Source organism: Heterodontus francisci, chromosome 33 (assembly GCF_036365525.1).
Source record: "Heterodontus francisci isolate sHetFra1 chromosome 33, sHetFra1.hap1, whole genome shotgun sequence".
Classification (NCBI taxonomy): domain Eukaryota; kingdom Metazoa; phylum Chordata; class Chondrichthyes; order Heterodontiformes; family Heterodontidae; genus Heterodontus; species Heterodontus francisci.
Window position 1 is genome coordinate 59,529,597 of NC_090403.1, and position 20,813 is coordinate 59,550,409.

The 20,813-nt window shown below is 43.6% G+C and overlaps 1 protein-coding gene across 3 annotated transcripts in view; it reads right to left on the reverse strand.

Moving 5' to 3' along the window:
* Window positions 1-20,813, reverse strand: part of tubg1 (tubulin, gamma 1) — a 102,809-nt gene that overhangs the window by 21,878 nt on the left and 60,118 nt on the right. For 2 of the 3 annotated variants that reach the window (XM_068013707.1, XM_068013706.1), the window contains exons 5-8: window positions 16,317-16,396; window positions 14,872-14,998; window positions 14,642-14,728; window positions 12,268-12,417 (exon numbers count right to left, since the gene is read on the reverse strand). In XM_068013707.1, coding sequence (XP_067869808.1) covers window positions 12,268-12,417; window positions 14,642-14,728; window positions 14,872-14,998; window positions 16,317-16,396 — 444 coding nt within the window. The remainder of the gene's footprint in view (window positions 1-12,267; window positions 12,418-14,641; window positions 14,729-14,871; window positions 14,999-16,316; window positions 16,397-20,813) is intronic. The other variant, XM_068013708.1, reaches the window with a different exon arrangement.

The following is a 20,813-nucleotide window of genomic DNA, read 5'->3' on the forward strand; positions in this document are numbered from 1 at the left end:
CCATATACCATACCTAACCCATCCCTTTCACAATCCCTATCCCACCTCTTCTTCCTATGCCAACCCTCCAACCCACCCCATCCCATCCCCATTCCATATTTCTCAATTCCCCCCACCTCCCATGCCATTCCACCCCACCTCCATTGGCTAGGAGACTAGGGAGAACCTCCCTGCTCTTCAAAATAATGCCAAGGGATCTATTATACCTGCCCAAGGGGCCCTGGTTTAATGCCCGATCCGAAAGACAGCACCTCTGACAGCACAGAATTCCCTCAGTACTGCACTAGGCGTGCCAGCCTAGATTTTGTGCTTCTTTGGAGTGGATGTGAACCCACAAACCTTGCGACTCAGAAGCGAGAGTGGTATCAAGTAGCCAGAACTAACATCGTGGAGCAACCAGCCAAATCAGGAAGACAGCCTGAGGCTCTGAAATTTAATTTAAAAAGTGACATGTTCTATATGCATGGCCCCATTGTCCTCAATCCTCTCTGCTCCAGTGGAAATAGCCCCAGTTTCTCAAGTCCCTCAAACATAATCTTTCATCCTTGGTATTGAGATGAATCTGTATTTTATGCGCTGTATGGCTTCAATGACCTTTTTTCAACAGAACATCCAAACTGCACACAGTACTCCAGATGTCCCCTTTCTGAACCACAGAATTGTTACAGCACAGGAAGCGGCCATTCAGCCCACTATGTCTACGCTGGCTCTCCAAAACAGCAATTTACCTAGTGCCACTCCGCCTTCTCCCCGTAGCCCTGCACATTCTTCCTTTTCAGATAACAATCCAATTCTCTCTTGAAGGCCTCGATCACACTCTCAGGTAGTGCATTCCAGATGCTAACCACTCACTGCATGAAAAAGATTTTCATGTCACCATTGCTTCTTTTGACAATTACCTTAAATTTGTGCCCTCTCGCTCTTGATCCTTCCATCAATGGGAACAGTTTTGTCCTATCTACTCTGTCCAGACCCCACATGATTCTAAACACCTCTTTCAAATCTCCACTTAACCTTCTCTTTTCCAAGGAAAACAGTCTCGACTTCTGCAAACTATCCAAGCAACTGAAGTTCCTCATCCCTGGAACCATTCTCATGAATCTTTTTTGCGCTCTCTCTAATGCCTTCACATTTTTCCTAAAATGTGGTGCCCAGAATTGGGCACAATACTCCAGTTGAGGTTAAACTAATGTTTTGTACAAGTTTAACATAACTTCCTTGCTTTTGTACTCTATGCCCCTTTTAATGAAACCTCGGATGCTGTGTGCTTTATTAACCGCTCTCCCAACCTGTCCTGCCACCTCCAATGATGTATTCCGAGGTCCCTCTGTTCCTGCACCCCCTTTAGAATTGTACCATTTAATTTTATATTGTCTGTCCACGTTCTTCCTACCGAACTGAATCAATTCACACTTCTCTGCAATAAATTACATTTGCCACTTGTCTGCCCACTCCACCAATCTGTCTGTGTCCTTTTACAGTTCTACCATTATCCCCCTCCCAGTTCACAATGTTTTCAAGTTTCGTTTCATCTGCAAATTTTGAAATTGTGCCCTGTACACCAAAGTCTAGGCCATTAATATATAATCAGGAACAGCAACCGACCCTTGTGGAACTCCACTACAAACGTTCCTCCAGTCCAAAAAACATCCATTAACCACTACTCTGTTTCCAGCCATGGACGTCCATGTACAACACATCAACAGCATTACCCTGATCAACCTTCAATGTTAACTCATCAAAAAACTCAAAATCAAGTTAGTTAAACACGATTTGCCCTTCACAACTAAGTGCTGGCTTTCCCCAATAAACCTGCATTTGCCCAAGTGACTATTAATTTTGTCCCGAATTATTATTTCTGGAAGCTTCCCCACCACCAAGGTTAAACTGACTGGTTTACAGTTGCTTGGCTTATCTATACGCCTTTTTTGAACAAGGGTGTATCATTTGCAACTCTCCAGTCCTCTGCACCACCCCTGAATCTAAGGAAGACTGGAAAATTATGACTAGTGCCTCCGCAATTTCATTCTCACTTCCCTCAGTATCCTTGGATGCATCTCACTCAGTCCTGTTGCCTTATCAACTTTAACTACAGCCAGCCTATCTAATACCTCATCATCAATTCTGGTATCACATTTTCTACTGCTACTACAGTAATATGCAACAGGAAGGGCCATGCATCTCTGAAAGGAGTTCAATTTCTACAATGGGGGGTGCTAAGATGCAAGATTCATCTGGTAAACAATCCAGTGACCAAACCTCTCTGGAAGCCTCCTCCAGCCGTCTTGAACTCGAAATGTTAGAGCCGGTTCACCACGTCCTCACTGCCAAAGGGAGATGGGGTGTACTTGGGCGGCTTGGCCACCAGTCTCACATGGAAATGGCTGCAGAACATCCCAGCCATATTCTCCGCACTCGCGAATCTTGGGTTATAATCTTATGAATGGATCTATGAATGGGAAATCATGTGGATTTATGAATGGGAAATCATGTCTGACGAACCTGTTGGAGTTTTTTTTGAGGATGTTACTAACAGAATTGATAAAGCGGAGTTGGTGGACGTGGTATACTTGGATTTTTAGAAGGCTTTTGACAAAGTCCCCCACAGGAGTTTGGTTAGTAAAATTAAAGTACATGGGATAGGAGGTAATATACTGGCATGGATTAAGGATTGGTTAACAGGCAGAAAACAGAGAGTGGGAATAAATGGGCCATTCTCACTTTGGCAGGCTGTGACTAGTGGGATCAGTGCTTGGGCCTAGCTGTTCACAATATACATCAATGATTTGGATGTGGGGACCAAATGTAGTATTTCCAAGTTCGCGGATGACATAAAACTAGGTGTGAATGTGTGTTGTCAGGAAGATGCAAAGCGGCTTCAAGAGGATTTGGAAAGACTTAGTGAGTAGGCAAGAACGTGGCAGATGGAATATACTGTAGAAAAAGGTGAGGTTGTCCATTTTGGTAGGAGGAACAGATGTGCAGAGTATTTCTAAAATGCTAAGAGATTAGAAAGTGCAGATGAAAAGAAGGACCTGGGAGTTCCGGTCAGTAAGTCACTGAAAGCTAACATGCAGGTGCAGCAAGCAATTAAGAAGGCTAATGGTATGTTAGCCTTTATTGCAAGAGGATTTGAGTACAGGAGTAATGAAATCTTGCTTCAATTGTATAGAACCTTGGTTAGACCGCACCTGGAGTACTGTGTACAGTTTTGGTCCCCTTACCTTAGGGAGGATATTATTGCCATAGAAGGGAGTGCAGCGAAGATGCACCAGACTTGTTCCCGGGATGTCCTATGAAGAGAGATTGGGGAAACTGGGCCTGTACTCTCGAGAGTTTTGAAGAATGAGAGGTAATCTCATTGAAACCTACAACATACTTAAAGGGGTAGACAGGGTAGATGCAACTAAGATGTTTCCTCTGGTTGGGGAGTCTAGAACCAGGGGACACAATTTCAAAATAAGGGGGAAGCCACTTAGGACAGAGATGAGGAGAAATTTCTTTACTCAGAGGGTTGTGAATCTTTAGAATTCTCTACCCTAGAGGTCTGTGGAAGCTCAGTCACTGAGTATGTTTAAAGCAGAGATTGACAGATTTCTAAATACAAATGACATAAGGGGATACGAGGATAGTGTAGGAAAAAGGCACTGAAGTGGAAGATCTGCCATGATCGTATTGAATGGCGGGGCAGGCTCGACGGGCTGAATGGCCTACTCCTGTTCCTGTAATCTCTCTCCATCACCCCGGATCTGGCAGCTGGAGATGGGTGAAAATGGCACCAGTCTCAGGCAGCCCAGCCTTGCACTGCCTCTAGCTACCGTCTCAGTCCCCAGGGCTCCCCACTGGTTTCCAACACTCTCAATAGTATCACCTGCTGCCGGTCAAGTCTCCTCCAGTCCCTTGCTATATTACTGTTTCCACTCCCTCACACTCCTGATCTCAGCCATTTCCAATGGCACCAATACCCCCGACCCTGCCACTGCCTGTCCCTCCCATGCCGTCCCCCCAAACCCCTCCAGCCAAAGTAACTTTGTTGTTTGGTTCCCCTTACCTTCCACTGTTCCTTTTCTCCACCAATCTCTACCTCCCCTCCACTCCCCCAACACCAACCGTTGGCAGCTGCATGTGCGTTAAGCATTCCATGTGCACCAGGCTCTGCCCACCAAATCAACCCAATCAGAGCACTGCGAACAGTCAGACACTATTATTACAGGTAAACAGTGATGGAGAAATGATTTGTAACAGAGTAGTGAATCAAAAACAAGGTTCTTTGAAGTATTTAAGATTTAAAGGGAAAAGATGCTTTCAGCACCGATTTTTAAATATACGTACCAAATTTAACGAGAAAGGTAACAGTGTATAATTGCAGAAATACATACCAGTTGATAACATGCTATCACAGTCTCAGACACATTGATTCCCATTCGTCTGTCATGTGTTTTGATCTCTGAACATCTGGATTAGATAAGTCTGGGTCAGGGATAAAGGTATGAGCCTGACAATGCCTCCTCCGATGGGAAACTCGTGTGTTCTAAGGTGCAGGCCTTGTGTGAAGGGCGAACTCCCAGCAATTTTAACCTCAGGTGCATCACTGACCCATCATACATTAGTGGAACAAATCTCTCCAGCAAAGTCCTCAAATGTGACTTTATGGTATTTTGAGAAAAGATGAAGGGAAGCTCTGGAAAAGCATTTGAAGTTGTCTGACTAGTTTTTAAGCCGGTAAAACACAAGACCTGCTTACACTCTTGCGATGAAAGTGATTCTGTTTTTGTTAAAAATATTTTTAAAGAATTTATAGTTAAACTGAATAAATGTTGGACCAGTTTTTTTCAAAAAAGAGAGCCATCAAGGGGGGCACTGAAGGAACTGGATTAGCAACAATGTTACTAGTTCTCACATGACTCAAGTTAAAGCTAGAACAGAAACCCGGGTAACAGGGGCAGAGAAGTGACGAGCGTTCCTCGATTGGACAAGCCCAGTAGCAGCAGAGTGCACCTGGGATGGGCAGAAAATTCACTGGGTCAGTGTGTGTTTTACCTTCTGGAGTGAGTGACTGATAAAGTCCAGTCTGAAGAAATGTAAAAAGGAGACGCCACAACCCAGCTCAACTTACAGCATCTCTGAAGAACCCTGAGAAGCTCACTGTGTCAATTCATCTAGTTTCCTGTCTTTGAATAAAGCCCGCTAAATTACTTTCCAACGCTACCTGAAAAGAACTGTTCTAAAAGATCTCAGTGACCTGTCTACATGTACTCAGAAGTTAGACTGGTCGTCAGTTTTGGAACAACATATCTCATCTGTTTTCTTCAAAAACGAGCAAGTAATCTGCCGAAGAGTTTGTTTTTGTCTGTAACAGAGCTCTGAATTTATAAAAATCCCTTTTATTTTTCTGTTAACCGGTGTACATGTGTGTGTGAATGTGAAGGGACTAAGGTAAAAAGGGAATTTTAAAAATTTCAACCTGTGTGTTTATGTTTTACTTCATTACTAGTTAAGACTTGTTTTATAATAAACGGATAGTTTTGTTGTTCATTAAAGAAACCTGGTTAGTGTGTTCTAAGCTAGTAAAAATAGAGTATATGATTGATCGTACCGATAAGTGGGAAAATTTAAAACAATATGTTGTGACCTGTGAAGAAGTGGGACGAGAATAAACAGTGTACTCCTCCTGCCTCGGTGGTAACACTCTGTAAAGTCTTAAGATGCAGGAACGGCTGGTGACTTTGAGGACTGAATTCTTTACCAATTTTAAGAGTTATACAACGCAAGTTATGAGTTTTAAAAGTAACTCAAAATTCTTCAAAGTGCAGTTTGACACACAAAAAGGATATCTATCCCTACCGTACAAATCATTTTGCAACCCCTTCTGACGATAGGTGAGAATGCTACCAATCAAGTCAAACAGATACTCATACTTTTCATTGTGGTGCTTCAGTAAATACATTAGTTTCTTTTTCACCAGCAGGGCTGGTCATTTCTGAACCAATGTACCATTCTCTCAGAACGCCCAATTCAGGCAATCTGCTTCCCCAAATCTCTCAGTAAGCGGAATTTTCCATTCAATAGATCATAAGATAAGAAATAGGGGCAGGAGTAGGCCATTCAACCCCTCAAGCCTGCTCTGCCATTCAATATCATGGCTGATCTCATCTCGGCCTCAACTCCACTTTCCTGCCCGTTCTTCATAACCTTCAACCCATTATCAATTAAAAATCTATCTCCTCCTTAAATTTACTCAATGTCCCGGCATCCACCGCACTCTGGGGTAGTGAATTCCACAGACTCACGACCCTCTGAGAGATGCAATTTCTCCTCATCTCTGTTTTAAATCTGCTACCCCTTATCCTAAAACTATGACGTCTCGTTCTAGATTGCCCCACCAGAGGAAACATCCTCTCTATGTCTACTTTGTCAATCCCCTTAATCATCTTATATACCTCAATTACATCTCCTCTACTCTCTAGAGTTTAGAAGTATGAAAGGCCTAAACTGCTCAATCTCTTTATAAGACAAACCCCTCATCTCTAGAATCAATCTAGAGAACCTCCTCTGAACTGCCTCCAATGCAACTACATCCCTCCTCAAGTAAGGGGACCAAAACTGTATGCAATATTCCAGGTGCGGTCTCACTAATGCCTTGTACAGTTGCAGCAATACTTCCCTACTTCTATACTCTATTCCTTTAGCAATAAATGCCAAAATTCCATTTACCTTCCTTATTACCTGCTGCACCTGCATGGTAGTTTTCTGCGATTCATGCACGAGGACATCCAGATCCCTCTGCACCGAAGCACTCTCAAGTTTCTCTCCATTTAGATAATTTGCCTTTCTATTTTTCCGACCAAAATGGATAACCTCACACTTATCCACATTAAACTCCATCTGCCAAATTTTGGCCCATTCACCTAACCTATCCATATCCATTTTAGTGTCATCTGCAAATTTGGCTATAGTACCTTCTACCCCTGCATCCAAGTCATTAATATAGACTGTAAATAGTTGGGGCCCCGAGGACAGAACCCTGTGGCACCCACTAGTTACACCTTGCCAACCAGAAAAGGACCCATTTGTCCCGACTCTGTTTTCTGTTGGTTAGCCAATCCTCTATCCAAGCTAATAAATTGCCCCTAACCCCATGTGATCGTACCTAGTGTATTAACCTTTTGTGCGGCACATTATTAAATGCTTTCTGGAACTCCAGATATACTATATCTACAGGATCCCCATTACCCACTTTGCTTGTTACATCTTTGAAGAACTCTAGCAAATTAGTCAAACACGATTTACCCTTCATAAAATCATGCTGACTCTGATGGATTGCGTTTTTACTTTCTAAATGCCCTGTTATTACTTCCTTAATAATGGATTCTAACAATTTCCCAATGACAGATGTTAAACTAACTGGTCTATAGTTTCCTACTTTCTGCCTCCCTCCCTTTTTGAATAAGGACGTTATATTAGCATTTTTCCAATCCACTAGAACCTGTCCCGCACCCAGGGAATTTTGGAATATTATAACCAATGGATCCACTATCTCCTCTGCCACTTCCTTCAAGATCCTAGGATGTAGGCCATCAGGCTCTGGGGACTTGTCTGCCTTCAATCCCAATAGTTTGCTCAGTACCTTTTCCTTAGTGATGTTGATTGTTCCAAGTTCTTCCCTTTCTATAACCTCTACATTACCTGTTACTATTGGGATGGTACTAGTGTCCTCCACCGTGAAAACTGAGGCAAAATACTGATTTAGTGTCTCTGCCATTTCTGTGTTCCCCCCCACGATTAACTCCCTAGTCACATCCTCCAAGGGACCACCATTCACTTAGCTAATCTCTTCCCATTTATATACATATAGAAGCTTTTGCTATCCATTTTTATATTTTGTGCTAGTTTACTTTCATAATTTACCTTTGCTCTTTAACCCTTTGTTGATCTTGAGAAGTTTCCCAATCTTCCAGCCTGCCACTGGACTTTGCACTATGATATGTCTTAGTTTTTGTCTTTATGTTATCCTTAACTTCCTTGCTTAGCCATGGATGTTTTTTCCCTCTTAGAATCTTTCTTTCTCTCTGGAATATATTTTAGTTGGGAGGAATTGAATATCTCCTTAAACATCTGCCACTGCTCATCAACTGTCCTGCCTTTTAGTCTTCCTGCCCAGTCCACTAGGGCCAAATCTGTCCTCATGCCTATATAATTATCTTTGTTTAACTCCAGAACACTAGTGTGGGACTCCAGTTTCTCGTCCTCAAACTGAATTTGAAATTCTAGCATGCTATGATCACTCTTCTCTAGAGGATCCTTAACTATGAGATCATTAATTAATCCCACCTCATTACATAATATCAAATCTCGAATAGCCTGCTCTGGTTGGTTCCACAACATATTTCCAGCACTTTTTGTTTTTATACCAAAGATTAAAGACCCTGAGTGAAGAAATTCCTCATCTCCGTCTTAAAAGGGAGACCCCTTAATTTTTAAACTGTACCAGTTCTAGATTTCCGAGGGGAAACATCCTCTCGGCGCCTACCCTGTCAAGCCCTCTCAGAATCTCCTATGTTTCAATAGGATCACTTCTCATTCTTCTAAACTCCAACGAATATAGGCCTGCTCAATGTTTCCTCATAAGACAACCCCTTCATCCCAGGAATCAGCTTAGTAAGCATTCTCTGAACTGCTTCCAGTAAGGAGACCAAAACTGTACACAGTACTCTCGGTGCAGTCTCACCAATGCCCTTTACAGTTAAAGAAAGGCCTCCCTACTTTTCCACTCCACTCCCCTCGGAACAACGGCCAACATTCCATTTGCCTTCCTAATTAATTGCTGTAGCTGCATACTCATTTTTTGTGATTCATGTACATGGACACAGCATTCTGCAGTCTCTCTCCATGTAAATTAATATTCTGCTTTTCTATTCTTGCCACCAAAATGGACAACCTCACATTTTCTCACATTATATTCCATCTGCCAAATTTTTGCCCACTTACTTAACCTATTTACATCCCTTTGCAGACTCTTTGTGCCCTCCTCACAACTTGCTTTCCGACCTATCTTTGTACTGACAGCAAATTTGACTACAATATACTCGATCCCTTCATTCAAGTCATTAATATAGATTGTTAATTGTTGAGGCCCCAGCACTGACCCCTGTGGCACTCCACTAGTTATAGTTTGCCAACCTGAAAATGCCCCATTTATCCTGGCTCTGTTTCCTGTTAGCCAATCCTCGATCCAACCTAATATATTACCCCCAACACCACGAGCTCTAATCTTGTGTAATAACCTTTTATGTGGCACCTTATCAAGTGCCTTTTGGAAATCCAAATACACTACATCCACTGGTTTATTTTTATCCAACCTGCTTGTTACATCCTCAAAGTGCTTTAATAAATTTGTCAAACACAATTTCCCTTTCATAAAACCATGTTTATTTATTTTTTATTTTATTTAGAGATACAGCACTGAAACAGGCCCTTTGGCCCACCCAGTCTGTGCCGACCAACAACCACCCATTTATACTAATCCTGCATTAACCCCATATTCCCCACCACATCCCCACCATTCTCCTACCACCTACCTACACTAGGGGCAATTTACAATGGCCAATTTACCTATCAACCTGCAAGTCTTTGGCTGTGTGGGGAAACCAGAGCACCCGGCGGAAACCCATGCGGTCACAGGGAGAACTTGCAAACTCCGCACAGGCAGTACTGAACCCGGGTCGCTGGAGCTGTGAGGCTGCGGTGCTAACCACTGTGCCACCCGTTGACGCTGCCTGACTGTATTATGATTTTCAATATTTGGGAAAATTTATACTTTATCTTACAGACAACAATCTTGCCTGCCAAAGTTTGAGCATGCATCTGTAAACTTGCTTCTAAACATATCCTGTCTGTAACATACATACAAAAAAAAAATACGGGAAGTTGGACTAAAGTTTCAATGACCAGAGTGAAGTCTGTCTGCTGCAGGGATTGCACAAGCAGGAGAATTGTGACATCTGACGAGAACAGTCAACTTTTTATATCGGAATATACAACTTGAGTCAGTTTTTGCTTGTAACGTTTCTAGATTTATAAGCATTCAAGTGTTCACATGTCAGCACAAACTATTCACTGACTCTAGCTGACCTCCCACCAGAGAGCTTCCAACAGGCAGTGCACTGCCTGCATACTTAAAAATGTTCAGTACCTCACAAGGTATTATACAGATTTCAGGCATATTCTGGACCTTAACATCTGTTGTAACCTCTGTCATTCCTAAAACATGAAAAATTGGTCACATGCAGGCCCTTTATGAGAGCTGTGGTTTGCTAACTCAACCATCCAGCACACCCACTCAAACTTTGATCTTCTGCAATTCTGCAGTCAGTCTTTGAAAGTAGCTAAATCGAACACCAGACCAACCCAAAATACTGAATAAAAAGAGTTTCAAATGCACAACACAGAAGAGACACTAAAATACACCGCATTCTGGTATACCTGGAAAGAAAGCTTCTTGCACATTTTTTTGTCTTTCTGAAACATCCTAGATGAATATAATTGTATATTAAACGCTTAGCAATTAAAACAATGTCCTGCATTAGCTTTCAGGATCCAGTACTGGTGCTTTAAATACTACGGCACAAACCTCCTTAGAGCCTTGGGACATTTTACTATGTTAAATAAATGCACTATATAAACACAACTTGTTCTTAAGCCAGGGGCACAGTGGTCTGTAACAGGGTGGGAGAGGGCAGGTGAGAAGCAGGAATTTCCTCTGGGTGTAGGGGTGAGCAGTAATTTTAGTGTAAAATAACAAAAGATGGGTCCAGCAGGATGGCATCATCCTCTGAAATTCCTGATGCTCCCAGCATTATACCAGTGTTCAGTACAGTGGAGCTGCAGACATGGGACTCACAGGAATGTTCCAGGCTGGGTTCAAGACACAAAAAACATTTTGCCTATGAAATTGGCCCATTTATAAAGGAAGCCAATTTTAAATTCATTCACATGTTTGAGGCAAGCTTAACACTCATGAAGCTGGCAGACATCACATTATCCTGCACCCTCAAGATATGCCGATACTGGTCCAAGCACTGCCACGTGGAGGTAGAATTGGATCATTCACGAACCATGTCATCAGTGCTACAATATATAAATATTGGGAAAAAGGGAGGTGCAGCAAGATCTGGGTGTCCTTGTGCACCAGTCGCTGAAAGTAAGCATGCAGGTGCAACAGGCAGTTAAGAAGGCAAATGGTATGGTGGCCTTCATTGCAAGAGGATTCAAGTAATGGAGCAAGGATGTCTTGCTGCAATTATACAAGGCCTTGGTGAGACCATATCTGGAGTATTGTGTGCAGTTTTGGTCTCCTTATCTGAGGAAGGATGTTCTTGCTATGGAGGGAGTGCAGCAAAGGGTCACCAGGCTGATACCTGGGATGGCAGGACTGACGTATGGAGAGAGATTGGGTCGATTCGGCTTGTATTTGTTAGAATTTAGAAGAATGAGGGGGGATCTCATAGAAACCTACAAAATTCTAACAGGACTGGACAGACTAGATGCAGGAAGGATGTTCCCGATGGCGGGGGAGTCCAGGACCAGGGGTCACAGTCTAAGGATAAGGGGTAAGCCATTTAGGACTGAGATGAGGAGGGATTTCTTCACCCAAAGAGTGGTGAACCTGTGGAATTGTCTACTACAGAAAGCAGTTGAGGCCAAATCATTAAATATATTCAAGAAAGAGTTGGATATAGTTGTTAGGGCTAAAGGGATCAAGGGATACGGGGAGAAAGTGGGACAGGGTACGGAGTTTGGATGATCAGCCATGATTGTATTGAATTGCGGTGCAGGCTCGAAGGGCCGAATGGCCTACTCCAGCTCCTATTTTTTCTATGTTTCTATTCAAATTTTAAAATGCTTATTTAAAAGACAGACATCACACAAGGACAGTAGCAATATGATAAACACAACAAAGCTGCTGTCATAGCAACAGGTTGTCCAAAGTAAGCCACTGAGTGTCCATAGCTGAAGATCACATTTGAACATTTAAAACTGAAGACAAATATGGCATGACAGGATGTGTGCTGTGGATTGTATATCTGAAATCCAAGTCAAAAAAGTTGAAGATACTACCCTTTAAGATCTAATGCACTGTCAAATGTATGCAATCACAAATAAGTTAAATATTAAATATTAGTGATGCTCATAAGAACGAATAAAAGATATAATCATTTACCTAAACCAAAGGTTAAGCACAGCAAAGACACATTATCAATCACATACCGACTGATCTGTGGTAAGTGGAGTGTAGCCTGTCATAAGGAAGTGAAGTCTTGGAGTGGGAATAAGGGATGCAATCAGTCCGATAAGATCATTGTTCATGTATCCAGGGTACCTCAATGTGGTGGTACTTGCAGACATGATGGTGGAGACCTATGAAAGAAATCACATAGCAATGCTGCGAGGTCACATTGCAGCTACACAGCAATGTCTGAACCTATAGCATGCTTCCCAGCAGATCATTTTAACCCATTAAAAATACTGGCTCTGTGTACCTTAATTGAAGTGGCAGAGTTAATGGCAATGATTCTGTTGGGAGACAGTAACTGGAACATGTTAATTCTGGCTGATCCCAAAACATCTACTCAATAGTCAAGCGACATTCCCTCTAATTTTTCTGTTTTCCACAGCCATTTTGTCACACTGCACAATCCCTTAAAGACTGCCACATGGCCACCCATTCAGACAGCTTAGGAGGAACAGTGCTCTCATGTATTTCCCCATGCTAGCTGCTTCCCAGTGCAGCTGGTTCTACGTTTCTGTCAAATAGTCTATGCATCAGCCATGGCTCAGTGGTTGCACTCAGTTCCGAGTCACCAGGGACTTGAGCACAAAATTGAGGCTGACACTTTGGGGCAGTCCTGAAGGCGGGCCCCGCGCTGGCGGAGGGACAGGTCCCGAGGGCGGGCCCTGCGCTGGCGGAGGGACAGGTCCCGAGGCGGGGAGTGGGGGGGCACTGCCTAAGAGCAGTCCTGGGAGTATGAGGACGCTGCAGGGCGAGCGTTGCGCTGGCGGAGGGACAGTCCCAGAGGTGTGGGGGGCACTGTACTGGGGGAAGGCAGTCCCGGAGGTGGGTTGGGGGTTCACTGGTGGATGGACAGTCCCGAGGGGTGGGGGTTGGGGATCGTACCGGCGGAGGAGCAGTCCTGTGAGGGGGATGGTGGTGTGCACTGTACTGGTGGAGGGGCAGTCCCACGGTGGGGGTGTTCACTGTTGATGGGCAGTCCCAAGGGACTGGGGGTGGGGGGGGTTGGTGGCTGCACTAGAGGGGGGGACAGTCCCGAGGGATGCGCTGCACTGGCAGAGGTGTCTTTCCAGTGAGATGTTAAACTGTGGCTCCATTTTTCCTTTCCGGAGCACATAAAAGATCCTAATGGCATTATTTCGAAGGGGACAGGAGAATTCTCCCCAGTGCCCAACATCAATTTAAAAAAATGATCTGATTTATGGGACCTTGCTTTGTATAAATTGCTTCTACACTACAACAGTGATTACACTTCAAAAGTACAAATAGGGCTGATGAGGGTAGTATGGTTGGTGTTATGTATATGGACAGTCAAAAGGTGTTTTACAAACTACCATACAATAAATTTGTTAGCAAAATTAAAGCAATTGGGATTAAAGAGACAGTGGAACCTTGAATGCAAAGTTGGCTAAGGGATAGAAATCACTGTTAATGTCTGACCAGTTGCATTTCAGACTGGAAGGAAGTGCACAGGGGAGTTCTCCAGGGGTCGGCATTCAAACCACCACTTACTTTGATTTATATTAATGACTTTGGTATTCAGAGCATATTTCTGACATCTGCAGATGACATGAAACTCTAAAATGTAGTGAACAATGAGGAGGATAGTAACAGACTTCAGAGGACAGACAAACTGGTGAAATGGCCAGACACATGGCAGGTGTAATTTAGCACAGAAGTGTGAAGTGATGCATTTTGGTAGGAAGAATGAGGAGAGGCAATATGAACTAAATGTACAATTTTAAGAGGATGCAGGAACAGAGAGACCTGGGGGTGTACATACACAATTTATTACATGCAGGATAAGTTGAGAAGGCTGTTAAAAAGCACATGGGATCCTTGGCTTTATTAAGACAGTACAAAAACAAGAAAGCTATGCTAAGCTTTTATAAAACACTGGTTAGGCCCCAGCTGGAGTGTGTTCAGTTCTGGGCTCCACACTTTAGGAAGAATGTCAAAGCCTTAGAGAGGGTGTAGGAGAGATTTACGAGAATAGTACAAAGGATGAGGGACTTCAGTTACAGGGAGAGGCTGGAGAAGCTGCGATTGTTCTCCCTAGAACAGAGAAGGTTAAGAGAAGATTCGATTGAGGTATTTTAAATCACGAAGGGTTTTGATAGACTAAACTACATTATATTTTATGACAAATTCTATGTAATACTAGAGTAATTGAGAAGATACTGCTTCCAGCAGCAAAAAGGTCAGTAGCCTTCATCGAACTGAAACATTAACTCTGTTTCGCTCTCCACAGATGCAGCCAGACCTGCTGAGTATTTCCAGCATTTTGCTTTTATTTGAGATTTCCAGCATCTGCAATATTTTGCTTCTGTATGAGCATCAGTCTTTACCTACCAGCTGGTTGATCTGAGAGAAGGAGGGATTCTGAATATGCAGCCTGTCTGTTGCAATCCGATTCAGTGCCGTATTGTCAAGAACAACCTTAAAAACCAAAACAGCAGCGCTTTAATGGCATGCAATTCAACATTCCATTCTACTATCCCCTCCCCAGAGTTCAGTGCAAGACACTAACCCTTCCAGACACTACTGCACCAAGTTCAAACATTGCACGTGCAGTCACTTACCACACAGTCTGCGTTCTGAGTCAGTCTTTTCAGTGTCAGCAGTGAGTTATAAGGCTGCACCACTACATCACTCATCTCATCCTGATTAGGGAACACAGAGTAGGTCTGTACCAGTTTCTTTGGATACCTGAAGGGATTTAATAAATACGTTTGAGCATTCTGAACAATTTTCTCAAATTTTAGAATATTCAGGATTTTACAGTCAGCTTACCAAAAGAAACACCACATCAATCTCATACAGGTCTTGCTACCTAATCATCAAGTCAATGATTAGATGAAGGGACTGAGTGTATTATATCCAAGTTTGTTGACGATACAAAGCTGGGTGGGAAAGTGAGAAGGACACAAAGTGGCTGCAAAGGGATATAGACATATTAAGTGAGCAAGAATCTGGCAGAAGGAACATAACACAGGGAAATGTGAAATTATCCACTTTGGTAGGGAGAGTGGAGTAGCAGAATATTTCAAAATGAGAGAGGCTTGTAAGTGCCAGTATTCAGAAAGATTTGGGCATCCTTGTACACAAATCACAAAGTTACCATCCAGGTACAGCAAGCAATTCGAAAAGCAAATGGTATGTTAGCCTTTATTGCAAAGGGGTTTGGAGTACAAGAAAAGGAAGTTTTGTTGCAGTTATATAAGGCTTTTCTGAGACTCCACCGGAAGCAGTGTGTACAGTTTTGGTCTCCATACGCAAAGAAGCTTATACTTGCCTTAGAGGGAGTAAAACAAAAGTTCAATTGATTTGATTCCTGGATGAAAGGACTATCCTATGAGGAGCAACTGAATAGAATGGGCCTATACTCCCTGGAGTTTAGAAGAATGAGAGGTGATCTCATTGAAACATATAAAATTCTGAGAAGGCTTGATAGGGTAGATGCTGTTTCCTCTGGCTGGAGAGTCTAGAACTATGGGTCACAGTCTCAGGATAAGGGATTGGCCATTTAGGACTGAAATTAGGAAAACTTTCTTCGCTCAAAGGGTTGCGAATCTTTGAAATTCTCTACCTAGAGGGCTGTGGATGTTCAGTCGTTGAATATAATGAAGACCAAGATCAATAGATTTTTGGACACTAAGGGAATCAAAGGATATGGCTACGGGCCAAGTGCTGGAAAATGGGATTAGAATAGTTAGGTGCTTGAGGGCTGGCACAGACATGATGGGCTGAAGGGCCTGTTTCTATGCTGTATAACTCTATGACTCTATATGGAGATAGGGCGGGGAAGTGGAACTGATTTAGCCATGGTCTTATTGAATGGTAGATTAGGCTCGAGGAGCCATATGGCCTATTCCTGCTACTATTTCTCATGTTCTTTAATGGAAGGAGGAACATTTTTAACAAAATTGCCCAAACTTCTCTCTCCGAATCCAGCATTGATGTAGAGAAGCAATCACTCTTTGCAGCAGTCAGTAATTCATATCCACAATAAGTGCCCATCACTCACCTGTCATTTAACTTCTCCAAGAGGTAGGAACCCAGTCCAGAACCTGTCCCACCAGCAATAGAATGACAGAGAACAAACCCCTACAGCCAAAAACAGCAGAAAACATTACTATACAAACTGGTCACACTGCACTGACATAAATTACAGCACAAGCTGATACAGTATAAAATGATAGAGTCCAAACTCAAAAATCAACACAGCCCATACAAGCAGATTTTTAGTAATTATTGCAGTGCGTCAGTACAGCAAAATAAGCCTTCTACTTTTCTCCTTATATAAAAAGAATGTACCTTCTCCAAAGGCCTACTAGGTAAGAAACTGTCTAATGCGGCATTCTGCCACACAGAGCAGCACATCTCAGGTCCAATCCCATTTTGTGCTGAGTTAGCTTATATCAGCCAGGGTGATTAGAGATGTGACAATTCACTTAATGGTCTTGGGTTGTGAAGCGTGGAGAAAAAGAGAAAAAAAATATCAGGCACGGTTTCTGTCCTTAATCAGTAACCAGTGACTGGAACATAAACATGCAGGCGAAGACAGGATGAAGTCTTAATGCGAAACGCTCTGTGGTCAAATAATTTGTAGATACTAATTGTCTAGCCTCACACATAAATTGACAGGTTTGGGAGACATAATGGAGATTCAATTGGACATGGAACTGTATACATAAGTTGGGAAGAAAACTGAAAAATGGCCACTACATGACTACAAAGACAACATGACCAACCGAAGTCTATCTCTCCAGCACCCTAACTCGCCCATTACAACATTCTCATTACTTATCACCTGGGATCAGTTTTATTCTCGGCATAGACTCATTACAGCATAGAAGGACGCCATTCGGCCTAGCAAGTCCATGCCCACTCTCTGTGGAGCAATCTAGTCAGTCCCTTCTCCCGCTCTATCCCCATAGCCCCACTAGTTTATTTCCTACAAGTGCCCATCCAATTTCCTTTTGAAATCATTGGTGCTCTCCACTTCCACCGTAGGCAGTGAGTTCTAAGTCATTACCACTTGCTTGGTAAAAGTTTCTTCCTTGCAACCCCAGCAATTCTTGCCCAAAACCTTAAATCCACGTTCCCTGGTCCTTGCATCATTAGCAAATGGGCACAGCTTTTCTTTGTCTACCTTATCTAAACCTGTCATAATCTTGCACACCTCTATCAAATCTGCCCTCAATTTCCTTTGCTCCAAGAGCAACCCCAGTTTCACCAACCTAACCTTGCAGCTAAAATTCCTCATGCCTGGAACTATTCTGGCAAATCTCCTCTGCACCCTCACACCCTTTCTAACTGCACAGAGTACTCCAGATCTTCAGCACCGTGTTACATTTTCTGGGTTCCGTGACAAGAACTGCACACAGCAGGCTGAATTTAATGAGCCTGAGCCCGAAAAGGGCGGCATTCCTGTGCATCAAGTGTCCGGCCATGCTGCTAAGATTACACGGCGCGCGGCCATTTAACACAATGGAGACGCTGGTCACCCCAATCACGTGGCCGGGGAGGGAGGTGAGACGTCGATTATGGAATCAGCTGACAGTGGATCATACAAACTAGGAGAAGTAGGCCATTCAGCCCCTCGAGCCTGCTCCGCTATTCAATAAGATCATGGCTGATCCGCTTGTGTTTCGAATTCCACACTCCCATGTACCGATAACCCTTGATTCCCTTGCCTAACAAGAATCTATCAACTCCGCCTTAAAAACATTCAATGACCCCGCCTCCACCATCTTCTGAGCCAGATAGCTCCAAAGTCACACAACTCTGAGGAAAAATTTCTCATCTCTGTCCTAAAAAGGGCGACCCCTAATTTTAAAACAGTGCCCCCAGTTCTGGACCCACCCACAAGATGAAATATCCTCTTCACATCCACCTTGTCAAGACCATTCAGCAACTTATAAACTTCAATCAAGTCTCCCCTCACTCTTCTAACCTCCAGTGAAAACAAGCCTAATCCGTCCAACCGTTCCTCATAAAACAACCCGCTCATTCCAGGTATCAATCTAATAAATCTTCTCTGAACCGCCGCCAACACATTTACATCCTTCCTTAAATAAGGAGACCAAAACTGCACACAGTATTCAAGATGTGGTCTCACCAATGCCCTGTATAACTGAAACATAACATCCTTACTTTTATTGTCAATTCCTCTCGTAATAAAAGATAACATTCCATTAGCCTTCTTTATTACCTGCTGTACCTGCGTACTAACTTTTTGGGACTCATGCACTAGAACACCCAGATCCCTCTGCACCTTGGAATTCTGCAGTCGTTCTCCGTTTAAGTAATACTCTTTTTTTATTCTTCCTGCCAAAGTGAACAACTCACATTTTCCCACATTATACTCCATCTGCCAGATTTTTGCCCACTCACTCAACCCATCTATATCGGTCTGCAACCTCATGTCCTCTTCACAACATAATTTCCTACCTTTGTGTCATCTGCAAATTTTGCTACCATGCCATCACTCCCCTCATCTAAGTCATTGATATAAATTGTAAAAAGTTGAGGCCCAGCACAGACCCCTGCATGACTCAGGTGGCTAGCGCCATCTTTAAAGGCCTGCCAGCCCTGTATTCAGTACTGCCTTGCAGTCAATAGAAGGTCTGTTTACTGTGAGGTGTAAAAAGTCACAGCACTGTTTCCGACAACAGTCAACTCTCTGGGATGAGTGGAAAGGATGGAAGAGGGTAGACCAAGGGTGGTCCCACCCTTCAGAGGTGGGAAAGGCGTGAGTTTCTCTTCCCCAGTGACAGCAAAAAGAGGTCCTCCTGCCTGACCAAGCAAGCCTGGGTGGAGATTGCAGAGGAGGTCAACAGTCGTGGGGTCCCCAGATGCAACTGGGTCCAGGGCAGGAAAACGGTCAATGACCTCCTGCTTTCAGCCAAGGTGAGTGCTAAGTTCCAATGCTCCATTCTAGGGTTTGGATGTGACTACAGGGTGTGCAACATGGTGAGGGTGCCACTGCTAGTGCAATGACAGAGAGGTTATAACCTCAGCATGATAGATGTATGGCTGCATCTGGGCCACACGCCACCCTCATTCATAGTTCACCCCCAGTAAATCCCATGACAGCATGTGTCAGCATGAGATATATCAGATCCTCCAGTTGGGAACGAGGAGCCCATAGTAGCAGAACTGTCATGGTGATACTTATGCCAATTTATAATTTTACCATCCTGCCTCTTGCAGAAGAGGGCCCATAACAGGAGGAAGGCAGCCAGGACTGGTGGAGGGGTCCCCGACATTCGCCCTCTAAGCCAGGAAGAGACTTCAGAACTAGCAGGGAGCCAGGATGGATGCACTATATCTTACGAGGAGACTGGAGTCCCTGTGCGAAAGAGTGATTTATTGCTGTTCATTGAAAAATTCATGAATGATGGAGAACCCCCTCAGACATGTTTGCAGTAACGAAATATGTGTAGCCTAACCCACACGTTTTTGTTCTCTCATGCAGGTCAGCATTTGCTGGTGACTGCAGCCACAGAGTCAAATCCATCAACCTCTGAGGAGGACCATCGTTCAGAGGATGCACAATCCCACGACTCCCCTGCACCTACAACCAGTGCTAATACTTTCACCTCAGCGGATAATCGATCAGCATTGGAATCAGGGTCACTAGCTGGTGAGAGCACAGCACATGCGGCTGAGCGCTGGCTGAGGCTGAGACAGCCAAGGCTTCTGACAATTGGAGGACTGTGGGTGGCAAGTTGAGCCCCAGGCTGATGACAAACCTTTGTTGTCGACAACAGAGGGTATGCGGAAGTTGCAGGGAAAGGGAAGCCAACACCTGGTAGAGACGCCAAAAACAAAAAAGAGTACGGATAAATGGATCATTCTCAGGATGGCAGGCTGATACGAATGGGGTATCGTAAGTATCAGTGCTGGGGCCACAGCTGTTCACAATCTATATAAATGATTTGGATGTGGGGACAAGTGTAATATTTCTAAATTTGCTGATGACACAAAACTAGGTGGGAATGCAAGTTGTGAGGAGGATGCAAGGAGGCTTCAAGGGAACTTGAAATGCTGAAGTGAATGGGCAAAAACATGGCAGATGAAATATAATGTGAATAAATGTGAAGTTATCCACTTTGGTAGAAAAAACAGAAAGGCAGAGCATTTCTTAAATAGTGAGAAACTGGGAAGTGTTGCTGTAGCTACACACTGGCATCTACCCGGCAATGTGGAAAATTGCGCAGCTATGTCCTAGCCACCAAAAGCAGGACAAATCCAACCCAGCCAATTACCGCCCCATCAGTCTACTCTCAATCATCAGTAAAGTGATGGAAGGTGTCATTGACAGTGCCATCAAGTAGCACTTGCTGAGCAATAACCTGCTTAATGATGCTCAGTTTGGATCCCCCCAGGGCCACTCAGCTCCTGACCTCATTACAGCCTTGATCCAAACATGAACAAAAGAGCTGAACTCAAGAGGTGAAGTGAGAGTGACTGCCCTTGACATCAAGGCAGTATTTGACCCAGTATGGCATCAAGG